The 24,004-nt window shown below is 35.6% G+C and overlaps 1 protein-coding gene across 1 annotated transcript in view; it reads left to right on the forward strand.

Moving 5' to 3' along the window:
- USH2A (usherin) overlaps positions 1–24,004 on the forward strand; it is a 419,339-nt gene that overhangs the window by 41,790 nt on the left and 353,545 nt on the right. Inside the window, exons 7-10 of the mRNA XM_068406084.1 lie at positions 965–1,186; positions 2,470–2,563; positions 12,031–12,226; positions 13,037–13,167. Of these exons, the coding sequence (XP_068262185.1) occupies positions 965–1,186; positions 2,470–2,563; positions 12,031–12,226; positions 13,037–13,167 (643 nt within the window). The remainder of the gene's footprint in view (positions 1–964; positions 1,187–2,469; positions 2,564–12,030; positions 12,227–13,036; positions 13,168–24,004) is intronic.

Here is a 24,004-nt window from a genome sequence, read left to right on the forward strand (position 1 = left end):
AGCAGGACCAATCTAGGGCAGGTTACACAGGAACACATCCAGATGGGTCTTGAAAGTCTCCAGAGAAGGAAACTCCACAACCTCTCTGGGGAGTTTGTTCCAGTGCTCTGTAACCCTTACGGTAAAGAAGTTCTTCCTCATGTTGAGGTTGAACTTTCGGTGCTCTAGCTTGCATCCATTGCCCCTTGTCCTATCACAGGGCACAAGTGAAAAGAGGTTGCCCCTTTCCTCTTGATACCCAGCAAAATATACCAACACAAGGTATGATTCATACCAAATTGTGCAAACGTGCAGTTTACTCAGCCTTTCCTTGAATTCTCAGGACTGTCCTTCCCCTTCTTGGACTTAAATATACAGTTTTACTCTCAATCTTGCTGCATTCCATTAAATTCTCTTGCACTTCACTCATTGGTAGGTAGTGTGTGTTTCTAACTGCGCACTCATTGAAAGAGGTGATACAGTCCAGTGAGTCTGGAATTCAAAATATAATTGTTTCTGTATGGTTTTTATATGTGTTTAGCTGGTATATAATTAACAATAGAGGCATGTTAATTACCATGTTAGTCATCTGAATGATTTCCTTATGTAGTTCAAGCACAGTTCATGTTTCTCAAAGACACTGTGTTAAACTTCTTGAAAACTTAGTGCAGATAATACTGTATCAATCACACTTTACTCATATTTTGAAGTTGCCTTTTAGAGGCTTTATTTTTAATTGGAAACTTAGGGTTTGGAGAAAAGTGTGGCAGTTAGGGGAAAACCAGACATATAGAGGACATTTCTTTTCCCCTGCTTGAATTCTGGTGACTAGGAATCCACAGAAATAAGAATTTTCCCCAGAAACCACAAAAAAACCTATGTACAGTTAAATGGAGACCCTCTCTGAGAAAAAGGATATTATGAGATAGAATCTAAAATATGTGATATTTTGATTTTTCATTTGTCTTCCTCTCTATTTAAACAGCTTTACAGCGTATTCCCGTGGTAATCTAACTTTTAGCATTCTTACCCCGGAACCAAATCACCGACCTGGTTACAATGATTTTTACAATACTCCATCTCTCCAAGAATTTGTAAAAGCTACACAAGTGAGGATTCATCTCCATGGCCAGTATCATACTCATGAGTCTTGGGTAAATTTTAGGCATAGATACTATGGAGTTAATGAAGTTACAGTCAGCGGAAGGTAGGTGTTATGGAGCTCTTCCCCCCACCCATCACTGCCTGTGACTAATAGAGCTGTGCAAAGTATATAATGACCTGCCTAAAATTTAATGAAGTTGTTCTGCTTTTACATTTATGAATGAGAAGGGAATTTAGTCTGAAGCAGTGCATCAAGTTTGAAATGATTGGTGTGCTGTTTTTTTAAATCATTTGCTCACATGTTACTTTAAAATTAATTATACTTATTACACAAATCTGTCAAAAGCAGTCCTTTCCTTGGAATTACCAATGCCTCTAAGCAAAGGCTTATGATTGAAACTATGGCTTGTGCTTTACTTCTGTGACTCTTCCAAGCTTCATTATAGATTCCTAGAAATGGCAATTTTAACAGTCTTAATGCAGAGGTGGTCATTCTTTGTTTTAGCTGTAGTTTTGCTTTTAAAAGCAGGCAGCTGTCAGTAAAAGTGTTACATTATCTGTGACTGACAACTTTATTGTATATGATAAATGTGCTGTCTTGTGAAAGGACTAATTATGCCCTGTAAATAATATGCAAATTTGGCAATGAAATAGTTTCCAAGAAGCATACGGTGCAGATTTTTGTTAATAAGTATTATTCCTGAAATTATTTTGGTAGTTGAGATCTCATTTTGAGAAAAAGCACCCCATTAGAGGTCTCATTTACTTTAAAATTTTCTACAGTACTAATATGTCTTGATTATTGATTTAGATGTGTTATGATAATGCTTTTACTAAAACAGCTACAAGCTTGGTGACTATGTGACAGTAAAATAATTTCAGGTGTAGTTTGCAAAGCTATGCCATGCCTCCAGAAGAGCAGCCCTAACTAATACTCTATAAAGATTTTATTTTAGTAAGAAACTGACATTTTAACTGAGATCAAAATGGGTTAATCTAGAAGATTATGCTTGATAGGGTTAAGATTTCTTGAAAAACTATAGCCACACTATAAGTCTTAATATTGATGAATAATTCTCATTTATTTACATATTAATGTTATATACTAAACTATAGTTTTCATTACATATTATATAAGGTAACAGTAGCTCTACTACATGCTGGGTTTTATTTTCTTGGAAAGCAATTGTTGATACTTACAAATATGTTGAGTGAAGGAGCCTTTTGTAGGTTATGGCACTTAAGAAGATTCTCTTTTGTGGTGTTTATTTGTTCTTAGTAAAGAGCCGGCCTATGTAATACACAAAACTGTCTTTGTTTTATATATTGTTGAACAGATGTGTTTCCACGTTTTAATTTTTTTTTCACTACCTATTGTTTTTTCAGGTGTAATTGCCATGGCCATGCTGATAGTTGTGACACAGCTGTGGAACCGTATAGGTGCCTGTGCGTCAAGGAAAGCTATACAGAAGGAAATAATGTTAGTCTCTCCTTTGTCTATCTACAACACCTATGAACAACCTCAAAATTGGAATTTTAGTCCTGGGAAAGAGTGTGTGTATGTGTGTTAGTGTTGTCCTAACTTCTATAGGGAAATTTTCCCTAGCAGGGTTTCTATTAAATAAGGAAGCAAAAAATTCCCACGTCCACCCCCTCCCTGCCACGCCAAAAGCCATTCTACCACAGACCATTAAAAGTGCTGTGTTCAGGGATTTGATTTCTTGTTTAGAGGATTATGCCACTTTCAATCACTAGATGCAAACCTGAGTTTAGACTGTCAGCATCTAATAAAGACTATGGCCCTACCTGCTGTAGCAACTAGCAAATGATCTGTAGAGTTAAAATGTAGTGAAGACCCAATGTTCACAGCAGGTGTGCTTCAGGGATTTTGTGGTTTTGTGTTTTTTTTTTTTTTTCTTTTACTCTACAGTAGTTTTAGTCTGGTCCTATGGATTCCAGATGCATTCAGTAGATGGAGTGCAGTAGGCACAGTCCTGGAGTTCATCTTTCAATTTGGTTTCATTTGAAAGGGAACAGTTCAAGTGGTCCAGGACAGCTCTGTGATGCAAACCAAAGCACAGTAAATGCAGAAAATTTGGAGATTTGCTTCAAAACTGCATGCCTAATGCAAGGTAAAACACTAACATAGATTTACCTTCTGATACTTGGAACATCTGTATATAGTTGGGACATCCGAGTATTGCAGTCTCTGACTTCAGCTAAGAATGAGATCTTTTAATGCAGTTGTTTTACAAAATACATCTAAGATAGGAAGAATTAAAACATTTTGGACTTGATTTAAATATTTCTTGCATAGTTGAGCACAGTTAAGAAAATATTGAGACATGCCCGTACACATTTATTTGGAAGTTATTTTCTTGGGGGATTTATTCATTATTTTGATCCAAACCAGTGATTTGGGTCGTGGCTTTTTAAAATATTGAAAACTGATCTTCGAGATTTTTTAAGGACAGCCTGTAAATGTAAATTTTCCATACTTTTTACAGTCATATATGGCATTTGGTTATCTTTTAAATAATCTGTAGTAGCAACATGATTGTTCTAATAAAAGAACAAAAGTGATATTACTTTTTACTGATCTGTGTTTTCAGATAGTCAATATTAAGGTTAAATTTCTTGGAGTTAATTAAAAGGCCATATTAAAAAATCTAGGTACAATCTAGAAAATACATTCTTATCATTGCATTGCTTTGCTTTGCTCTTAATAACAGCATTTCTCAATAAAGAGGGATTTTGTGAAATGTGGTGTGTAGTTGAAACTTTCCAAGTTGCAAAATTATAATTTTCATACTAGTTTTATACACAGGAGAATCAAAATGGGGTGGTCTAGTATAAGTCATGGTCTTCTAGAGAAATATGTAGAGGAGAGCTTAGAATAATGGTGCCAGTTTGCACTTACTTCATGCAACCTTTGGTTTTCTTGGAAGCTTTTCACATACAGCTTAGCAAAAACAGAACCGTGTTGTATGAATTAAGAAAATTTGCTCAAAGATTCTGTCCCTAGATTAATTATTTGTCTCAAAAAAGAAAAAAAAAGAAAGAAAAAGAAAAGGAAAAGAAGTTGAGGTTAAGAAACAATGAGTTACATCAGAGGAATGAATCCCACAATCCCATTGACTGTTAGATTTCTGTCATGAGTACATGTTGTATTCCTTGCTACATTTATGCCTTTTGGAAATAGGCTTTCTAAAAATTAAGAAGGAGTTATGGAATAGCAACAGCAGTAACAAAGGGGGAGACTAATCAAAAAAACCCCAAGCAGTTCTTGTACTTGCTAGAACAGAGCCAAGAAGTGTTAACCTGAGATCATATGATATCACACTTACAATCATGTGAAACATCTTTGTAAAATTTTGTAGGGGACCTAAGTTTTCCATTTTTTTAAGCAGAAGTGTAGGATCTACAGTCTAAATGGGATTTGAACAGAAATTTGAAGTCTTTAGATGGGTCAAATTAGAAAAAAAATTCAAACTGACAATGTCCCTTTAATTAGAACACACATTGTGAAATGTTACTTTGTAGGGATTAATTATAAATATTTAATAAGATTTGAAAGTTCACTGAGCACTCTTGCACGACTTATGCTACCTTGTGAAAACAAACCAAATACATTTTAATGATGTATCTGCCTTATCAGATGTTTTCTGTCAATGTCAATGAGTTGTTTGAGTGAGTGTCACATTTTTTATTTCACATATATACATTGTAACTATAGTTGAAATGCTTGAATTAACCATTTTCATTCAGAGTACAATAAGGTGGTTTAATTATTTTCCTCTTTCTTTAATGACCGTGTCAGTATCTACTAAACATGAAATAAAATAGAAGTAGTAATAAAATAGAATTAATATTTGCAAATATATCACCAACTACTTTGAATTTTATCAAGAATTTACATGAAATCCAAACAGCTTAAAGGTTTTGATTTGTTTGTAAGGCAAACACTTAAAAGCAAAACCAAAGTCCATCCCTATTTTTGACTATCATTGGTATTGATAAAACCCTCTCTTATAGACTTACACCTACATTTCTCAGGCTCCCACCCCAGCGAATTAGGCATTTATTTTTTTTTATTATTATTATTTTGGATTCAATTAAGCATTTGATGAAGGAACTTTCAAAATATAAACTTTTCTAGTGGGGAGGAGGCAAATATTTTGAGAATAAATTGCACTATCAGCAAACAGTCTTTTTTAAACATCTGTCCTGTACTAGCAGTGCAGAAGTCATCACAACTGAGGGGGTATAAGAAAGTTTTTGATTTGGGGTTTTGCTTTGGTTTTTTTTCAGTATCTTGGACCAGAAATCAGAGATCCCTTGACAAGCTCTTAACATATGGCAGAGTATGTCCTTGTCACATTTACACTTAATACAACTAAAATTACCATCTTGAATTCATCTGGCATATACATCTGGATAGCTGTTGTGCAGCAAAGCAATACCAGAAACTAAAAATTTTCATATTCATTACAAATAGGAATCTCAGTTTATTTATTTGCATCACCATGTCATGGAATTTGACATACCAAATGGAATTTCTTTTTTTTTCTTCCTTTTTTTTTTTTTTTTTGAGTTCTGTTTTGATGAAGAAATATGTTGCTATGAAATTTGAGATGATGGGAAGCAGGGAATGCTTAGGAATGACTTGCAGATGTTGAGGGGCCAGATTAAGAAAGAAGAGGAAATAAATCCTAACAGAGCTTGTCTCTCATCTTATGAAAAAAATGTTCAGCATCTTCATTTACAGATAGTTCTGTAAATTCCTTGTGTCCTGCTTTGGGAAATAGCTCTGCCTTTTACAAATGGAAACTGAGGCACCAAGAGTAGAGCCTGTATTTTGGTAACATTTATACGCAGAGATTAATTTACAGACATGAATGATAGTATGTTCAAAAACTTTCCATGATGTCACAAGAAAAAATGGAAACAGCCCATGAAAAAACAAGACAATCAAACAAGGTCAGACTTACCTTACAACCTTAGAGCCTCCTTTAAATCAGTCATAGAGAACTTAATAGGGAAAGGTAATGGCAAAATATACAGGAATAATTGTAGAAATTATAATAGAAAATAGAATTTAAAATAAATAAAGCAGCTCTGATAAATGCTTGAGAGGGTATGAATGGAAGTGAGAGAATGACCAGATACAGTAAATGCTTCGGGTTTTCAGAGTTTTCCATGCAATTGATGGTCTTAAACATCTACTGTCTGAAAACTGGATATGGTATTGGTGATTTACCAAGAACTGGATGAATAAGGCTTTTTATATTGTTACAGAAGAATCTATCTAAATCTTAGTTAAACATCAATCTGTATCGTCATGTTAGATGTTGGAATTAATGATACATAGTACCTGAGGAGCTGTAAATATTAACCATAGTAAGTGGTCACTCACTTAATAACAAAGACTTCTAGCTTGCAGAAGTGAGCAAGCTAGCAAAAAATGCACTTTTTGGTAAGCCCTGTGCCATAATTTGTGTATCCAGAGGACAGGCCTGGGAGGAAGCTGGTTATATCAGAATAAGAAAGGGAATCAAGCAGGCCTATGGTTGACTGGAGTTTTAGAAAACAGCAAGCAGAAAGGCACCTACTCCAGTAGTCTTACATGCCTGAAAATTTTAAATAACTTTTGGCATGTCTGTGGAAGTTAGATTTGTCCATGAATCCTTCCCTGGAAAACTGGTGTAATTTCACAGTTCAAAGATTCAGGCTTATAAACAATTTGTGTACAAGGATTGCTGAAGTACTGAAAGAACTTGTTGCAGTTTGAGATACCTCGTGATTTGTTGCACAGGTGATGACATGCCGAAGGAATTGTGAAGTGGTCATTATCCCTTATACATTTTGATCTGATATTCATAAGTTTTACTTAAGAGGTGGGCAGATGGCAACTAGTGTTACAGTTGTCATTGTTACCTCTCAGAAATTAAGGAGGCTGTTCCAGTCTGAAAATGATTTTCAAGGACTTATCCACTGTGCAGGATATTTATTTCATTTAATGTGAAAGAAAACTGAGACACAACTGGGCTGGTGCTTCACTGTTGTTGGAAGTAGCTGTTGTAAATCACAGTGCCACATATATTTATTGAATTTCTATGATTTTTCAAGTGTTTCATATAAGTGCCCAAGTGAGTAGCCAATCGGTTTGTTTTTTTTTTTCCCCATTAAAACTATTATTAAAGAGAAAACAATAATAAATCCCATGCAATAGCTTGCTCAGAAGAGTGAAATTAACCCTAGAATATCTAGTAACTGTGGCTGCAGCACTTTCTAATGTTACAGGAGAATGGAATTCAAAGGCTTATTTCAAACAGACAAGGTAGAAAGATGGAAAAATATACACAAGATTTCTTACAATTGAATATCCTGAGCAAGTCAGAGCTTTGGTAAAATGGAACACATGCTGAACTCATCAACTGCAAAACATACCTTCTCCCTCTCTTATTTTACAGAAGTCCTGCAGGGTTGGAGTCTAAATAAGAGTTGGATGACATGGGTGCTTGATTTGAAAATAGTTTTGAATTCTAATCCTGGAAAATTTAAATGTGAATTAATTTACTGAGCAGCCTGATTGTCAGAAACATTATGGTTGCATATGCTTTGATTTTGTAGAACTTAGTGTGGCTTCATGTAACTTCACCAGAAAAAGCATAAATGAGGAGTTGAGTAGATAATAGGAGAGGAGTTGGGTAGATAATATCCTATGCTGCCTGACAACATCTGTGCCAGTGTTTGACATCTCAGTTCTGTCCCATTATTGGAGTCTGGCATTCAGAATGGTAGATCTTATGTTCTTTGCCCGTCAGCTTCTTTGTCAGTCACTTTGCCGTTGCAAAGCAGCAGTAGCATCTTTTCTTAGAATGCTGTTTGGCACACGGTATTTGTAAACCATCTGTTATGGCTGTGCTTAGTTTCTAAAATTAAGTTGCGTCCTTTTAAGGTGTGTAGAGTGTTACAATGGAAACCCATAAGACAGTCTTCATTTCTGTTCTGTCTTCCTTAGTCACTTGGAGTCACTTAGTGTGTTCTAGCTTTTTTTTTTTTCCTAATAAAACCTGGCTTTTGAGTTTGAAAGCTCTTTGGGTTTTAGGGAGTTCACAAGAGGCAGATATGGTTCAAAGCTCTGCTAACATGTGGTCTTGATAGACAGTCAAACACTGTAGTGAGGGTGCTGAGGAAAAGCCATGGGGAAATTAAGACTTTGTCTTCAGAGTTACACTGGAATAGATATTGCCTAGAAGCTGTATTTGGCTAAGGAAGCTAAATGAAGTGAAAGCACACTGTCCATTTGGGTACAGACTGGGATCTCGTAGTAAGGAAAAAATAGTATGTGATTAACTGTCCTATTATAGTCAACACTTACAGGGCAGCATAAATAAACATGGTTGGGTGATACACATAATGGAGTTTTTCAAAGACAAGACAGCATTTCAAAATGCCTGTGAAGGTGGCATTCTAATCTTGATATCACTTCAGCAGATTTTTAAATCTGTGTACTCTTAATGACATATGTATATTATAGAAGCATATGTATAATATATGTGTTATAGGTGTGTATGTGCACTGGTTATTGCAATGGAACTTTGACTGATGGGTGTGAGATGGGAACACCTACACAGGTTAGCAAAAGAAAAAAACGAATAAATTCTGCATAACAACATTAAAAAAAAAAAAGGATGCCACCCAGAGGCAAGCAGTGGGATATTTTAAAAGCATTGGAGTAGGAGGTTCTGGTTGTTAATGATTTATTGTAAGTCTTAAGGAATTGTTACCGTTGCCTTCTGAAGTATTTCTTTGAACATTTGTGGAATGCTTCTTCAGAGGCACTATCCTCAGCATTCTTAGTGACTAATAAGGAACTTGGCACATAAAGGCTTAGGCTGAAGTCACTGGTCATCTTTCCATAAGTGTGCTGGATTCAGGAATTTTGAAACGGTAAGTTTATAATAATAATTTTAGTAAAAAAAATCCTGAATTCATTATTGGAAATAAATTTTTAATCATAATTATAGACTAATGAATTGGGCCAAGATGAGCTGTGTATTTTGACCATCTGGCTGCATGTAATGCTTTCTCAGAAAACTGTTTTCACAGAAAGTGAGCAGTTCAGATACTATATATCAAGAGGACATGTTTGTTATTGTCCATAGGGAAAGCCATATATTTAACATGTTTTCTGAAGGGCCTAGATGTAACTGAGAGTAAGGACATCTGCATGTTTGTGGGTTTTACAGTTATGGAGAAAGGCTTGTTTTGTCAAGAATTAACGTTCTTGAATGTTTTAAAACATTCAACATTTTCAACCTTTGAAAATCTCAGTAACTGTGCTTTGGGCGAATGCAGAGCTTAGATTTGGTGAATGAAGACCTGACGATTGCCATATGTACAACATGATGCTACCAAAAGTGAAAGTTGAATGCAGCTGGTCTGAAAGTTAAATGCAGTTCTTAACATAATAAAGGTGTTACAAACTCAGGAGGATGGGGTGGGGTCCAGTGCACATCTTTAATGCATGCAGGTGTGACAACTGCTAGAACAGCCGTTGTTTCATGGTCATTGTCAACTTCTGAATGACTACTTGTTTTGCTGAGGCTTTTAAAAAGTTTTGTAAAAGTTTTAAAAGCCATAGAACAAGAGACGTAGTAGTTCAAAGAGACTCCATGCTATGTAATCAAATGACATCATCTTTTTCTCTCTTACTCCTTAGTGCTTGTGTGTCATTTAACAATAGGTACAAGCACAGGTGTGCATGAATAACTGATCTAAGATTAAATCTGAAATGAAATGGTGAACGCTTTTACAGCTGTGTGGCTGGCCATGCACAAATGGAAATTCAGGGCTGGCAGGTTGGTAGCAATTCCTGTACTGTTTTCCTTTCAAGGAGGACGTATTTCCATAGATACGCTGCAAAGAGGATGCTGCCTCAGTGGAATGGTTTGGCTGGGAACTTGGGTTTCTTTCTTGCGCTTCCCAAGTTGTGCAATGCCTGAATGAACCCTCTTGTCTCATGTTGCTGGTGCTGTGTAATGCTGATTTTCCTCAACAGTGGAGACAAAGGGAGTGACTAGAGAGAGGAAAGATGGATGTGAATGAAGGAAGGACTTGAATAAGTTTAAGCTGTGTAACTTGTGTAACAGTTATGGCCACGGCGTTCCCCTCGGTATTCTTAAACTGGGCTAATCACCATTAGGCAGTGATTTGTCTGATAAACAAAAGTCAGATTTCAAGGTCTCAAGTGAAGCCCTGCTAATTTTCATCCTGAAACCTCTTTTTTCTCTCACTGTGGTGGTGGGGTGTGGTTTTTGTGTTTTATTTTTAACAGATTGCAAAAAGGTGCAGTGGCTGTTGTTTTCTTACTGTTAATTTTATTAAAACTAAATTTCAGCAGGCAAATTCTTGTGCTTTCATTTTTTCTCCCAAGTTGCTTTTGTTATGAATTATGACTGCTCCACAGTTGTTGGACTACCTTATGTTTTCTAATTCAGTTTCTCATTTTACCCACAGTTGGTACTTCCCCACAGCACTAGCTGTGAGTGAAACAGTTTAGAAACTTCAGTATAGTTTCCTAATGATCAACATATAGGTGATGTAGGCACACTGAGCCTAAATAATTATAATAGTGCTTAGAATATTAGACATGAAGAAAGATGAGCACACTTAAGAAGAAAGAAATTGCCCAAATACTTTACAGAAAGCAACTTATTTTGAAGCATTTAAATTCCTTCTGAAAGATGGAAATTATAATTGCAATATATTTTGTTTCTTAGATCCAGCAAGGCACCAGAATTTTGGGAATGGACTTTTAGTAATGCCAGTTAAATTAAAAAAATTCTTCTAAACAAACATCTCTCCAGTGCCAACAAGTACAATTCTTTGGGCCAATTTCATAAAAACTAGTTGGATTGTTCACCGTAAAAAGAATGTAATTCTCCACAATACTATCCATTCATTAGCTTTAAGAAATCCAATTTGGTTTTAGTTCTTGATGAACCAGTAGGCACAATAAATTTTCTCCTTGAAGTTTTGTTGAGTCTGTTATGAACTGAAGACTATTCCAACTTCACATTCTTCACAAAGCTGTACTTATAAGGTAACATTTTCAGTTCATCCAAATAAAAAATGAGCTGCTGAGGTGCTCCTGGACTACTTGGAAAAATATTTTTGATGCTTTGGATGTAAGCTAAGTACGTACTTGAATATCATTAGTCTTTGTATCAAATTCAAAAGAATTGAAGAAAACTAGGTAGTTTGTTTAGGTGTTTATTTAAACAATGTGCCTGGTTATCCTAGTATTGGATTGGTGTCATATTGAGAATATAATTTGACAGAGTTGAGTATGTGTAGAGACTTGCGTGTTTTGTTTAAAATTTGTTTCTTGAAAATTTCATGAGATAAATGCACATTAAGAAGTGCTGATATTTCAGATACTCTGTACAACGTTACATATTTGGCCACAGGATCCCTTTTGTTTCATTCCCAAGGTCAAATGGTAACTGTACAAACTACAGTTACTACAATGCTACAAACTACAATGACAGACATTGCTTAAAATACATCCAAATGGATGCATTAGGTAAATATGTCTTCTGTGCCTTAAACACAGTAGGCAGCATTTTGCATCATTAGAGGTTTAACTAAATCTGAAACTCAGGACATTAGCCTATGTTGAGCATCTACATACTTAAAATGTTATTCTTCTCCGCACCTTCCTTGATTTTAATCTGTTGTTAATGTAACTTAAAGATTTAAAAAAAAAAAAAAAGTTTTTTTTTTATTTCCCTATGTGCTTTCTCACTTCTTGTCTAAAATTATTATTTTTAATATTTAAATGGGGGAAAATACATAGAATGAAACATGAATATAGAGAGTATAGTAATGTTCTTGTAAGGTAAAGAAATAGTATTTTCCTTTTTTTTTTTATTTCAGTGTGATCGCTGTTTGCCATTGTACAATGACAAGCCTTTTCATCCAGGTGACCAAGTTCATGCCTATAATTGCAAACCTTGTCAATGTTACAGCCATGCAGTAAGCTGCCACTATGACCTAGCAATGGACCCTTTTCCTCAGGAACACTACAGAGGCAGTGGTGGAGTGTGTGATAACTGTCAACACAACACTGCTGGTAAGTCATACAAAAGCAAATGGACTGTTTGTGTTTACAGTCACTTTTTTTGGCCAAGTCTTGTATCAGCTGAAATTAGTCATGTTCAATGGCTGACATTTCAATAAATTCTCATGTATGTGTATTTTTAAACTATCCAGGTAAGATAGTGCAGTAATTACAATTATGTCAATACTTAAGCTACAGGAAAATACTGCTAAAATTTGATCCAATCTTGTATAAAATCTTCTATGCAAAATACATCTAATAGATAAGTAGAAAGTATGTTTCCAAAGCTGTTTCACTTACATGTGCTAGAGCATTTAAATCCAGAATATCAAATCTTTCTAATTGAACCAGTTTAACAGAGAACGTACTAAAAATGTTGTAAAATTTTGCTGTAATGTCAGTTTCTTGTTTATTGAGTAAAAGTTTCTATTCTGTGTAAGTAAGTAGTATATTTGAATAGGTTTTTTTTAACAGTTCTATTTCAGTTTTCTTGGCTTTGTCTAGTAAAGGCAAAAAAGAAAAGTTTCAGGTTCAACGACAATTTTTCCAAAAAATGTATAGGCATTTGCATGGCACAGCTTTTATATAAGTGTGGTATTATATAACAGATGGAAGTTTAATGGAGTAAAACATAGTTTGTAACAGGTTCATTGTTTCATATGCTCTGGATCACTAAATTGGCAGGTAGAGATGAAAGGTGCATTAAAATGGACGTCCTGAAAATTATAGAATTCTCTCAAAGGAATAGAGTCTTTAATTTTGAATTATACAGCTAATTTTAATGAATTGGAAGCCATAATGCATAACCTTTCTTTCATGCAGGAAGGAACTGTGAGCTGTGTGAGGATTTCCATTACAGACAAGCAGGTGCAGATCTTTCAGCCATTGATGTTTGCAAACCCTGTGACTGTTATGCAACAGGCACCAAAAATAAGACCCTCCTGTGTGATAATGTAAGTAGCCTCAATACAGAAAAATGACAAAACATTTTAATCAGCTGGGTAGACAGCAGTAAGATTTTACAAAGTGTATTTAGATGGTGACTACTTTATAAAAAATGCTTAAGTTCATTCAGCCTTTTCAAAATAATTGACTTACATCAGAGGCTGAAAGCTGAGAAAACACAGAAAACAATGAGATGTACTGTTGAAGAGTTCTTAATCTAGATCAGCAACAGACATAAAAGATGCTGTATGAATTTTCAGAAGTGAATAGTAGTTTTGGGATGCTAACAGGTACTTGTGCACTCAATAATGTTAAAATATTCAGGTTTTGAGTGTTTTTGAAGGTCTTGATACTGTCTTAAAATTACTAACAGATTTTGAAAATTCAGGCAATAAGCTGAGCCTGAAATTGAACTAAAATTAAGCTAGTTTTCCCTGTAATAAGACAAGGATTGATCTCCCATTTAATTCATAAGGTCCATTAAAAAAAAAAAAAGAAACCCACAAAGTGATGCTGAAAAGAACACCATCAGCTATCCTTTTTAAGCCTATGGATCTCATTGACATGCAAGATGTATAATCTGATAACAAATCAAACTTTCAAAACATGCATATCAAAAAAAAAAGTGTGAAAAGTGACTGGAGTCTTGAACATAAAGATATATTGTGGTTCATGCTCTATTCACATATGTCCTGTCCATTGCCAAAATCCAAATTTTGTTAGGAATAGGGAGGAAATAGCTTCTTTGTCTGAAATGTGTTTTAAAAACATTTTAAAGGTAGACTTGTTCTTCAGGGAATCGAGGTAGAACTTTTTCAGCTTGTTGCCACATTTCCAGTCTCTTTTTTCCAAACTTTTTTCATAAAACTATGTCTAGCATTTTTCAGGTGTTGTCTCTTGTTATTGCATATTATTTAACGGTAAACTCTTGTGGATCCTGTTGTATTTTCATCCTCGGTTCCGTAGTGGTATGAATACATGCCCAGTTTGACTTGGTGCATTCACAGGACTCATGTATCGGTGCATATTCTGAGTGATATGAAATGTTAACCTAAACCAACTTTAGCTGCGACTAACAATCAGAGGATGAGTAGTTTACAGAAATCATTGCTTTATAGTGAGATATACAGGACTGTTGATGAAGCTTGACTATGAAAGTATGAATGGGGAGATAAAATGGGAAAAATGGGGCAGACTGTATTGCTCAATAAAGCATCAGTTGACTGCTGCAGTAGAAACAGAGCAGGGAGAAATGATTAAGAGGCATTAAAGAATAGATTAATAAGGCTGGGGACTAAAGGCTGAAACGTATTACATGAAATAGGAAGGCATCATTGAAGGAAGTGTTTCCAAATTTGACCTGTGGAAGATGGAATCATAGGGACTAAGGATCCTACTCATGAAAATTATCACAATGATAATTTTCAAGGAAATATGCAAAAAATGTGTCAGAATGCACTTTTACTGCATAACTTACCGTTTTCTGCCGTTCATGAAGATCTTTTTTTTTCCGCAAAGTGCCAGTTGTGTCACTAAGTTCCAAGAGGTAGAGAGTTCCAAAATTAATCCATTGAATCACAAATTAGTGTGTTGAATCACACAGAAAGAATATTTACTAATCAAATGAAGTATTATTAATGTAGATAGGATGGGTAGAAGAGCTTACTGTAACATGGTTACTCCCATCTCGGTTCTTTAGACTGATCATGAAAACTTTGTGCCTGTTCTGTTCACCTGTTTCACTCAACCCTTGGTGAGAAATGCATGTAGGTGTGTAGTGTTTCTCCCTTGCATAGGTTCTCAGTTCTCATACATCTGTACATCATGCCCACTTACAGATCAGTGTGTAACTTCATTTGCACTTTAAAGTACAAATGAACATATTAAAAACGTCAAAAATATAACTTTATGGCTTATAGTAATGAGTGGGATTTTAGAAGAGTGGTGTAGCAGTGCATCTATGAGCAGTTCATTAGACCTTTTTTGCAGAGAGAGGTCTTCCCTTGAGCCTAGTGGGTACAAGAGGGAGAATTGCTACAGCCTGGTGAAATTTGTCCACTTCTGTGCTGGTTATTGACATTAATCAGTGTAGAAAAGATACATGTTGGTCACATACTCTTTGTGAATGTTTGTCACAAAATATTTCAAACAATTGGAAAGTCCAGATGAATTATTTGAGGTGCCTGAGTTTTATGACAGTGAAAGAAGAATTGGCTGCCTTCTTCCCTTCTGCCTAACCATTCACACGTGAGAAAATTCTGCTAGAATACTGCTGATGTGATCATTCTTGCTCTGTATGGAGAACTGGAGATTAATTTCTTCTGGCCCTTATACCACAATCCTTGACTCATTTTCTTGTGCTGCTTTTTACCCAGACTGCTCTACAAATGCTTACCTATTCAATCAGGCACAGCAGTTTGTAGTCCTTTTGTGATTCTATTATAATATGCTATATATAATGGTGTGAAAAAAAAGCACTCTTTTCCAGGGCATTTGTTTCTAGGCAAAGCTGAAAGTGCTGCTATTGCTTTTACTGTCTTTTGAAGTACCATTCTGGTCTCAGTGAATTTAGGCATCTTTCTTTACTCAGCTTTTGCTGATTTTTTAAAAATTTACTCTTAACATGCAAATAAATATGTGTCATATTCTCATTGGTGCAAACAAGCTGTACTTTACTGCAGAGGATATTGTTCAGAGTTGCAAAGACTTAATTGCCTTCTGTCAAGATGGCAGCTGTATTGTCTTGTGTTGCAAGAAAACTCTTTCTAAGGCATGAAGATGAACAAAATAATAGTTACTGTTTTCTCCGAGGAGTCAAATGAAAACAGATTCCAGTGCTACCAAGTAAGCTATTGAACAGGCTTCAGATTTCACCTTTCTGTACACTCCCTAAATATTGCTCTTTTGAATTTCTTCATTTTTTCCCCTCAGAATTTTGAATGTTTGATAATTTATTTATACATAATGGAAAAGCTAGCTAATAGCTGTGTACGTGTATGTATTTTAAACCAAAGTAGAATCTTTATTTCTGATAATTTTACTTCTGAGTTGATAAATTCTTTGGTCTAAAATTAGAATGAGCATTCCTTTGTTCTCATTTTTCCACCTACACAGTTTTCAACCCATTTACTGTGATTGACAATAAATAAATAACTGGAATGTGTGTTACAAGGGAAAAAACATAGGTAAAGCAGTTAATTAAAGCATTTCAGTCAACAGTTATATCAAATAGAATAAGGAATATAAAGGATGCAAACATGTCAATGAAAAGCTCATGTGCATAGTGGAGTCCTTAAAAAATCAAGTTATGAAACACTGTGTATTCTTAATCCTGGATTTTGCTTCATGGAAGGCCTTTAATATTATTGCTAAAATGAAGGAAAATGTACTTTTTATGTTAAATAACTCCATGGCTTCATTTCTGATAGGTTTTGTACCATGGAAATGCTATTTTTCTGTGATAGTTTGTCAAGTTATTTTGGGGATTTGGTCCACTCCCCACCCTTTGGAGTGTCATGGGAAGAGGGTAAATACCTCATTTTACATTTTGAGCAGAAGTAGTAGAAAGCTAGTGACTTTTGAAAGTCATCATATGCGATGACAAGAAGAGATAGCAGGGCAGTGAAAAGGAACTTCATTATCGCTGCTTATTCAATTTTCAGTTCCCAAAGCTGACATACCGAGAATACACTCAGGTATTTGGCGGTCAGACCATTAACCTATGTGTGTGAGCCAGCACACCTTACACTTCTCATTTCCTAAACTGAAGAAGAGAAAATAAAAGTCCTCAACCCTCTTCCTCTTTCTGAGACGACAGTCAACTGGATGCTGGGGTCCTTGCCAGATTTGCATCAAGTAAGAAGGTAGGGAGAAGTGTATGATTAGCATTTATATCAAAAAGGCAGAACACTGAGATCGGTACAAATCAATTGCAAAGCCAGCAATGGCAGGATGAACAGAAATAATTTCATGCAGGAACTAAATATACCCATGAGTCTTAAAATGTGAGTTTTAGGGATTGCCAGCTGGTCAAGGGAAGGTGCTTATGTCCTGGTAGAGAGTAAATAATTGAAATTAGTAATGACTCAGCCAATTGCAAATGTCTTTTTTTGTCATGTGTTTTGGGCTTCAAAAGCAGAAGTTAACTTTGGTAAAAGAAACTTAGAAAGTGTCAGCTTTAGTTTTTAATTTAGTAACATCAAGCCACGTGTCATAGTTATTTGCCAGAAGTGGAGAGACTTTCTGATAATATTTCTGGCAGTATGTTGCTTCTATTACCGACACCAAAGTATAGCTATTTGAAATTACAGGGGTGTTCAGGGAGAAAAAGATGGTTTTAACTTTTTTTTTGTTCAAGGAGGGTTCCTGAACAGGCATCTCTTTGAATTTGTGTTTCTAGATGTGATGAGCGTCCCCCAATTAAAGAGCAGTATTGCCACAGTCTAAAGCAGTGTGAACTGCTAGGTATATCTAAAATTCAGAAATCTCAAGTAGTCTGCTTCCTGATTAAGGGCAATGATGCTGTAGCTGTGATTTGTGAGGAGGAAATTGCTTGCATTCTTTTTATAACCGTTTACACTCAAGGATATGGGACTAATGTGTATTTCATACGTAAATTATAAATTACACAAGGGATATATGCTAACTCAGCATCAGTGATTTTCTGTATCAAATAACAATTGTAATTATGAGGTCCCAAGATACACCACCACTGGGTAGTAATGCTCGGCTAGACTCATTTTCATAGTGAACAATCTAGACAGATATTTTCCATAAGTGATTTAGTACCAAGATGGTCATATTAATAGACAGGCTATTTCTGTGTGCTTGCTGTTTGGGTCAGAACCAGGCCTGTCAGGCATAAGCAACAGGAGAACAGATTGCTTTCTGTTCTTCTATAACCAGCATTTTATTTCTTTAAATGACAGATAACATTTGGATCAGGGGGAGGAGGGGAAGGTTCAGTAATATCTCCAGTGCACAACTGGTGAAATCCTGGTTAACAAAATCTTTAAATATTGTTACCAGTATTCTCAATGATACCATTGTTTCCAGAGTAAGCTAGTTTTACAGAAATAATAGTAATAACAACAACCACCTCTTTGCTTCAGAATTTTCTTGAGTTTTTGTAGTTATAGAAATGGTTTGTTCTACCCATTTTGATGTATATTTCCATATTGTAGCCTATGGTACACCTATTTCTGCCGTATTACAAACATTTGTCAGCTTGTACAACTTCTTTCTAACAGTATCCATTGCCAAGTATGTGCTTCTGGATTATTTTGGTGCTACTCTGTCTGTACAGAGAAATTAAAGATATTCTTTTTTTTTTTATCTCCCATTTTTAGGCCAAATTTTCCCCAAATTAAGCCCAATTATTAGTTTCTTTCCTAAATTCATGCAGTAACCAATTTTCATATGAACTTGAGAGTGCATATGTACCTTAATTTTGCTTTTCTTTTAGCTAAAAATTCCAGTTCTTTAACACTACTTTTTATTGCTTTTTACTGTATTTTTTCTAATTTGTGTGTTGTACCTTTCATGTACCCTTCAACTATTTGAGCTGAAGCCTTACCTTTTCTCCTCATGTCTTAAATTAGATTCTTTTTTAGTACATCGCAGAATGACATTTACCTTTTCTGGAGTGGTATCATATTGTTCATATTTAATTTGTGGAGGCCCAGTATCACTTCCAGGTTATTTTCCACATTATTGTTTCTTCACAGTTTTTCTTTATTTCATGTTTGATGTCTCCTTGCTATGTGTTGTGTTTTGAATTTCTTCATTTACTTCACTTTTACTGATTTTAGAATATTTGCGCAAAGAGTAAAAGTGATGTTGAAAATCAACCCGCTGAGGGTGATCCCAGTGCAGCAGTGCCCACCCCAACCAGAGCACAGTCCCACAGCATTGAAACACAGCCAGGTGCTCATAACAGGGTCCGCTGACAACCCCAGACAAGGCAAAGTGATAAATCAGGTCCAGGGTCCATCCAGGGAGTCCAGTCTGGAGCCAGCAGGAGATGAGGCTGAAGACATGGCTGCAGCCCAAGTCCAAGGGATCCCTCCAGGAGGCAGGGGACAGACATGACTGCAGCATAACCCAGGCGAGGTGCAGATGCCCACACTGGACCTTATCTGTAGTTTATCTGGAGCTCCTGGGCTATGGGCAGAGGGTGTGAGTGGAGGCCCCAGGTGACCTGCTCAGGGCCGTTAAGGCTGGTTGGTGCCCTCAGGGTCATGATGGTGCTGGCTGTGCATCCTGAGCTGGGATGGTCTGTGAGGCTTGTGAGGATATTCTCTCCTCTGTCTTCAGAGTCTGCTACTGAAAATATTGAAGAGCTTAGCATCCAGGGCAGGCAATTACAGAACCCTACAAATCTTCCCAGTTTTACAAGTACTTTTAACTACATTTTTCCCTCTCCATCTACTATTTTTATCTGGAGCATATTTCTCAACTTTTTCTCTAAAATTCTGCACAGCTACTTGAAGTGTATGCGGTATATGAAGGATAAAAACTGTAATATGGGGTGCATTACAGAGGCATATTTCTCTTAGCTGATGTTCATGTCTCTTATAATGCTATACTCACTATAGAAGGCAGGGTTAAAGTGGAGTTATATAATTGAATTTGTTATTCTGTATTTCGGAGGCTAAACTTCAATAGATATCTTTCATCTTGATATCCTATATTGACAGAAAATGGCTGAAGAAGCACAATGGAAAGATTTCTAGTCACTTATAATGAAGACAAAAACAAAATAGTCATTTGTGAATACAGTCAGAGGCTCCTTTTTGTCTTGTCTATAGAACATCTTTTTTCTGCTTGACTTTTTTTCACAAGACTTTGAAATGAGAGTTATGGAAGAATGTCAGTGGATTATTTACAGACCCTGTAATCTGGTACATAGAAACATATTTTTGGATCTATTAAGAAGCAATCTGATAAACTGTAGTTTGAAATACCTTCCTCTAACTTCCATGAAAGACTTTCACTCTTTTTAGAACCAGAAAACCAGTTGCTACTTGTATTGATTACAGATGGAAAACTGTTTTCTATGTCACAGCAAGGTAGAAGGAAATTTATATAGGGACATCTCCAAATGGTTTCCTTGGCTGGTTCCTGGAGAAAATTTGAATAGTATCCTTCAGTTGGCTAGATATTTCTCCCTCATTCTGAAGAGTTATATTTATTTTTCTAGCATAATTTTTTACTATTTAAGAGAAAATTTGGGGACATACATTTTCTGTAACTGAATGAGATGGAAATAGCTGCTTCTCGTAATAGCTTGACACTTAAAATTATGCTGAAGGTACTGGTGCTCTTTGCTTCTCTTAGCACTCAGTAATCTACACGTTTCACTTGTTGCATCAGGAAGTGGCTACTATCTGCTCACAATTAAGACTTGGGTTTGCATGTATTTATGATAAGAGCTGCCATACTGGGTGAAATGAGACTTCCATCTAGAACAGTATCCTCTCTGGTGGTTACCAGAAGCTGATGTTAAGCAGCATGAACCTTCTGTAATATACTTTTCTAGATTCCAGTTATTTATGGTTTTGGGACTACCTGAGCTGAAATCAGGGGTTTCATCTGAGTTGTCAAGTTTGGTGTCCACATATGGAATTAATCATCTAACTCATTTTTTAACGCACTTCAAAAAAAGTGTATTTTTCTATACACTTAAAGTGTATAGAAAAAGCACTTTTTCATTCTTTTAAGTTTGCTTTCTGATAATTTCCTAGGTGTTCTCTCCTTCTTATATTGTGAGAAGTAATGAATATCCATTCTGTAAGCCATTCATGATTTTATAAACATATATTCCCTCATCTTAGTCATCTCTGTCCAAACTGAAAAGTCTTTTTTTTTAGTCTCTTTTCATTTGTATCTTTGCTTATTCTATTCACTGTGACCTCTTTTCTTTTAGAGAGAGTAACATGACATTTTCTGTATAATTTTTAGTTCTTTTCCTAATAATTCCCGTATTCCTATTGCCTTTTTCAACTGCCTCAGAGCTTTCAAATGATTTTTAGGGGGAATGGAGCAGCTTTAGCAGCTCTTTTCTTGAGCGATAATAGCTGATTTTGGATTCATCACTGTCTACCTATAGGCAGCATTGGTTTTCCCCAGGTGTTAATTTGGTACTTCTTGATGTAGAAATTAATTTTACTTTTTGATCATCCACTTGCTTCAGTATATGTGATATTTCCAGATGTTGCTGACTTAAAGAAATGCAGTAGAATCACGAAGCATTATTTTTCTTTGCAAAAAAAGTACCAATCTTTTCCAATATATTAAATTCATGTTTTCATTCCAATTAATTTGCTCTGTACAGAAAAAGGCTACTAGACTGTAGATCTCAAAAGCTTCCTTACAGCTTTTTTAGGAGATTGATGTAACTTTTATAATTTTATTCCTCTTTTACTGACATTGATTTAAGCAATTAATAACTCAGTAATTTTATATTTCAGTTCATCTAGAACTCTTGACTCATGTGTAGTCACTTTTCAACAGATGAGATGTTGCTAAAATCTTTTCCTTCTGATATATCGGTTTGGAACCAGTCTTGAAAATTGCGCCTAGTATAAAATAGTAACACCTCTTTCATAGTGAACAGCTGTGAAATACTTTCTCTGCAATCTACTTTCTCTGTTGTGGTTCTGTCTCTCCTGAATGCTTCACAGAAGCATTAGTTGATCATCTGTTCCAGCTCAAAGCAGGATTGTTGCCAGTGCTAGATCCAGCGAGTCATGATTTTGTCTGGATGAGTCTTGATACCTCTAGGGATGGAGATTCCACATCCCCTCTGGGCAACCTGTAACTGATGCTGCGCTTCTCTCTTAGTGAAAAAGTTCTGATGTCCAGTCTGAATCTGCTAATCATACCACTTAATTATTTATTGCCCTCACTGATTCTCTGGTAGTCTTCCTTTGTTTCTGACGTTAGAAAATTTTTTTTTTTTCTTCATGCCTTAAGCGTGTTGCTTGTTAAAAGCTGATTTTTGTATTGCCTTATCCTGGTTTTAAAATTTGGTGGTGGTTATCCTCTTATTTAACTCCCTTATTTTGATCTGATTTTTACTTTTTGAAGATGGCTTTTTTTGTATCTAATGCTTTCCTTCATGTTGTAGCTTTTGGAGTAACTTCAAAGTCTTTTTGGGCATGGGTTTTGTGTTGAGTGCTAATGAGGTATCTTTATATGATACTTGCTATTGTGTAATCTGAGTATGCTCTGATCACTAACACAAAATGTTTCTTTTACAGTTATGTTTTAAACTAGGTATTTTTCTTCATTTAGGATTAAACTCAGTTGCTTTTCACATGTGAGTTCTCTCATGAAAGGCTGTTATGCATGGCTAGGTCTCTTATAATAAACTAAGTATCTAGATCAAATCCATTCTGAAAGGGAATAACTTGAAAATCCTCGTTGCTGTGTTTTCTGCTTTTGTGGTCTCTTAAGTCTTACCTTTTTGTATTTGCTGTTGTCTTGCTTTTTGTTTATAAAATATTTTCTAGCCTTTTTAATATCTTCATCTTCCTGAAAAATGGCTGATGCATCAGTCAGATCTCTATCGTGAAAGCATATTGAAGAGGTTTTATTGGACTACAGAATCCTTTTATGAGGAAGGGGTAGGAATATATTCTCTAAGTTTCATTTGGTGTTTTCTGCACCAAGAATTTACTATTAAATGTTGAAACACTCTATTTTATCTTGTGTTAATAAAGCTAAAGCTTAGAGCTTCATTGTAGATTGGAGAGCGTGATAATAACATTTATTTTAAGTGGAACATCCAAGTAACTTTGTCTCTAATGCCACAGGACTCTCCTGTTTATGCTTTGCCTGACTCATGGGTTTAAGATGAAAAAGACAACTATTAAGAGAAGTTTTTGTTCTGGTAGCTGATTTAAAAGCAAAGTACACTGAACTACAGTTGTTGATGTTGTAGGTGAATAGCTAGTTTTGAATCACTGTACTTTCATTTTTGTAAATGCTTGCACTGAAAAAAATATGCTGACCCAAAGAAAATTACTTGTAACACAGAGTTGGTTTGGTGCCATCTCTGCATTCCCCAGAACACTTGAGTTAGAAAAGTTATTTTTTATTCCTTGATTATGAATCCTAAACCTTTTGCCAGTTCATGTCTCCTGCATCTCTGTGTTGCTTTGAATCCCTGTTCTCATCTATGTTGTGTATTGACTGATGTCTTCCATTCGTTTCCCCATCCCTGTGCCATTGCCCTTTCCCTGTGGTCAGTTTTCCCACCATATCAGAAAATGATGAAGATAGAGAATGTTGGTTGGTTTTTTTTTTTCATGGCTTTCAGAGTTTTGAAATTGGGATAGCTTTCCAGGAGCCCTTTAATCTTGCACAAGATGTGAGACAAATACCCCCGGATCATGGCCCAAGCGTAACAAAGAATGCCTCAGCTCCTTCCAAATAGTTATGTTACCCATTTAGGGAGCAGGAGAGGACTTTTATATCCCACCACCAAAGTGGAATGCTTGGATCTCAGCTGAACAGAGAAAAGAGGGAGAGGACTTCGGATACTGAGCTGTCGGGTCACATCCTTCTGTAAAGGAAGAGAAAATTTATCTTGGATGAGTAATAAAAAGGAAATCTTTCAACTTTGCTTTGTTCTTATTTAACTAGCATTTTCACTAAAATAAATAAGCATATGGTCTGAACAAAAAACTGTAAAACTTGACCTCTGAAAATGATAATGTTTTGCAGCAACTGTGATTCAAAAAAGTAGTTTGTTTTAATAGAAGTCACCATTTATACAATGCAATTTTGTAATTACTCTTTGCAGTTTTCTCTGTCCAGATGGTAAATATTGCCACATTG

This window comes from Nyctibius grandis, chromosome 1 (assembly GCF_013368605.1).
Source record: "Nyctibius grandis isolate bNycGra1 chromosome 1, bNycGra1.pri, whole genome shotgun sequence".
NCBI lineage: Eukaryota > Metazoa > Chordata > Aves > Nyctibiiformes > Nyctibiidae > Nyctibius > Nyctibius grandis.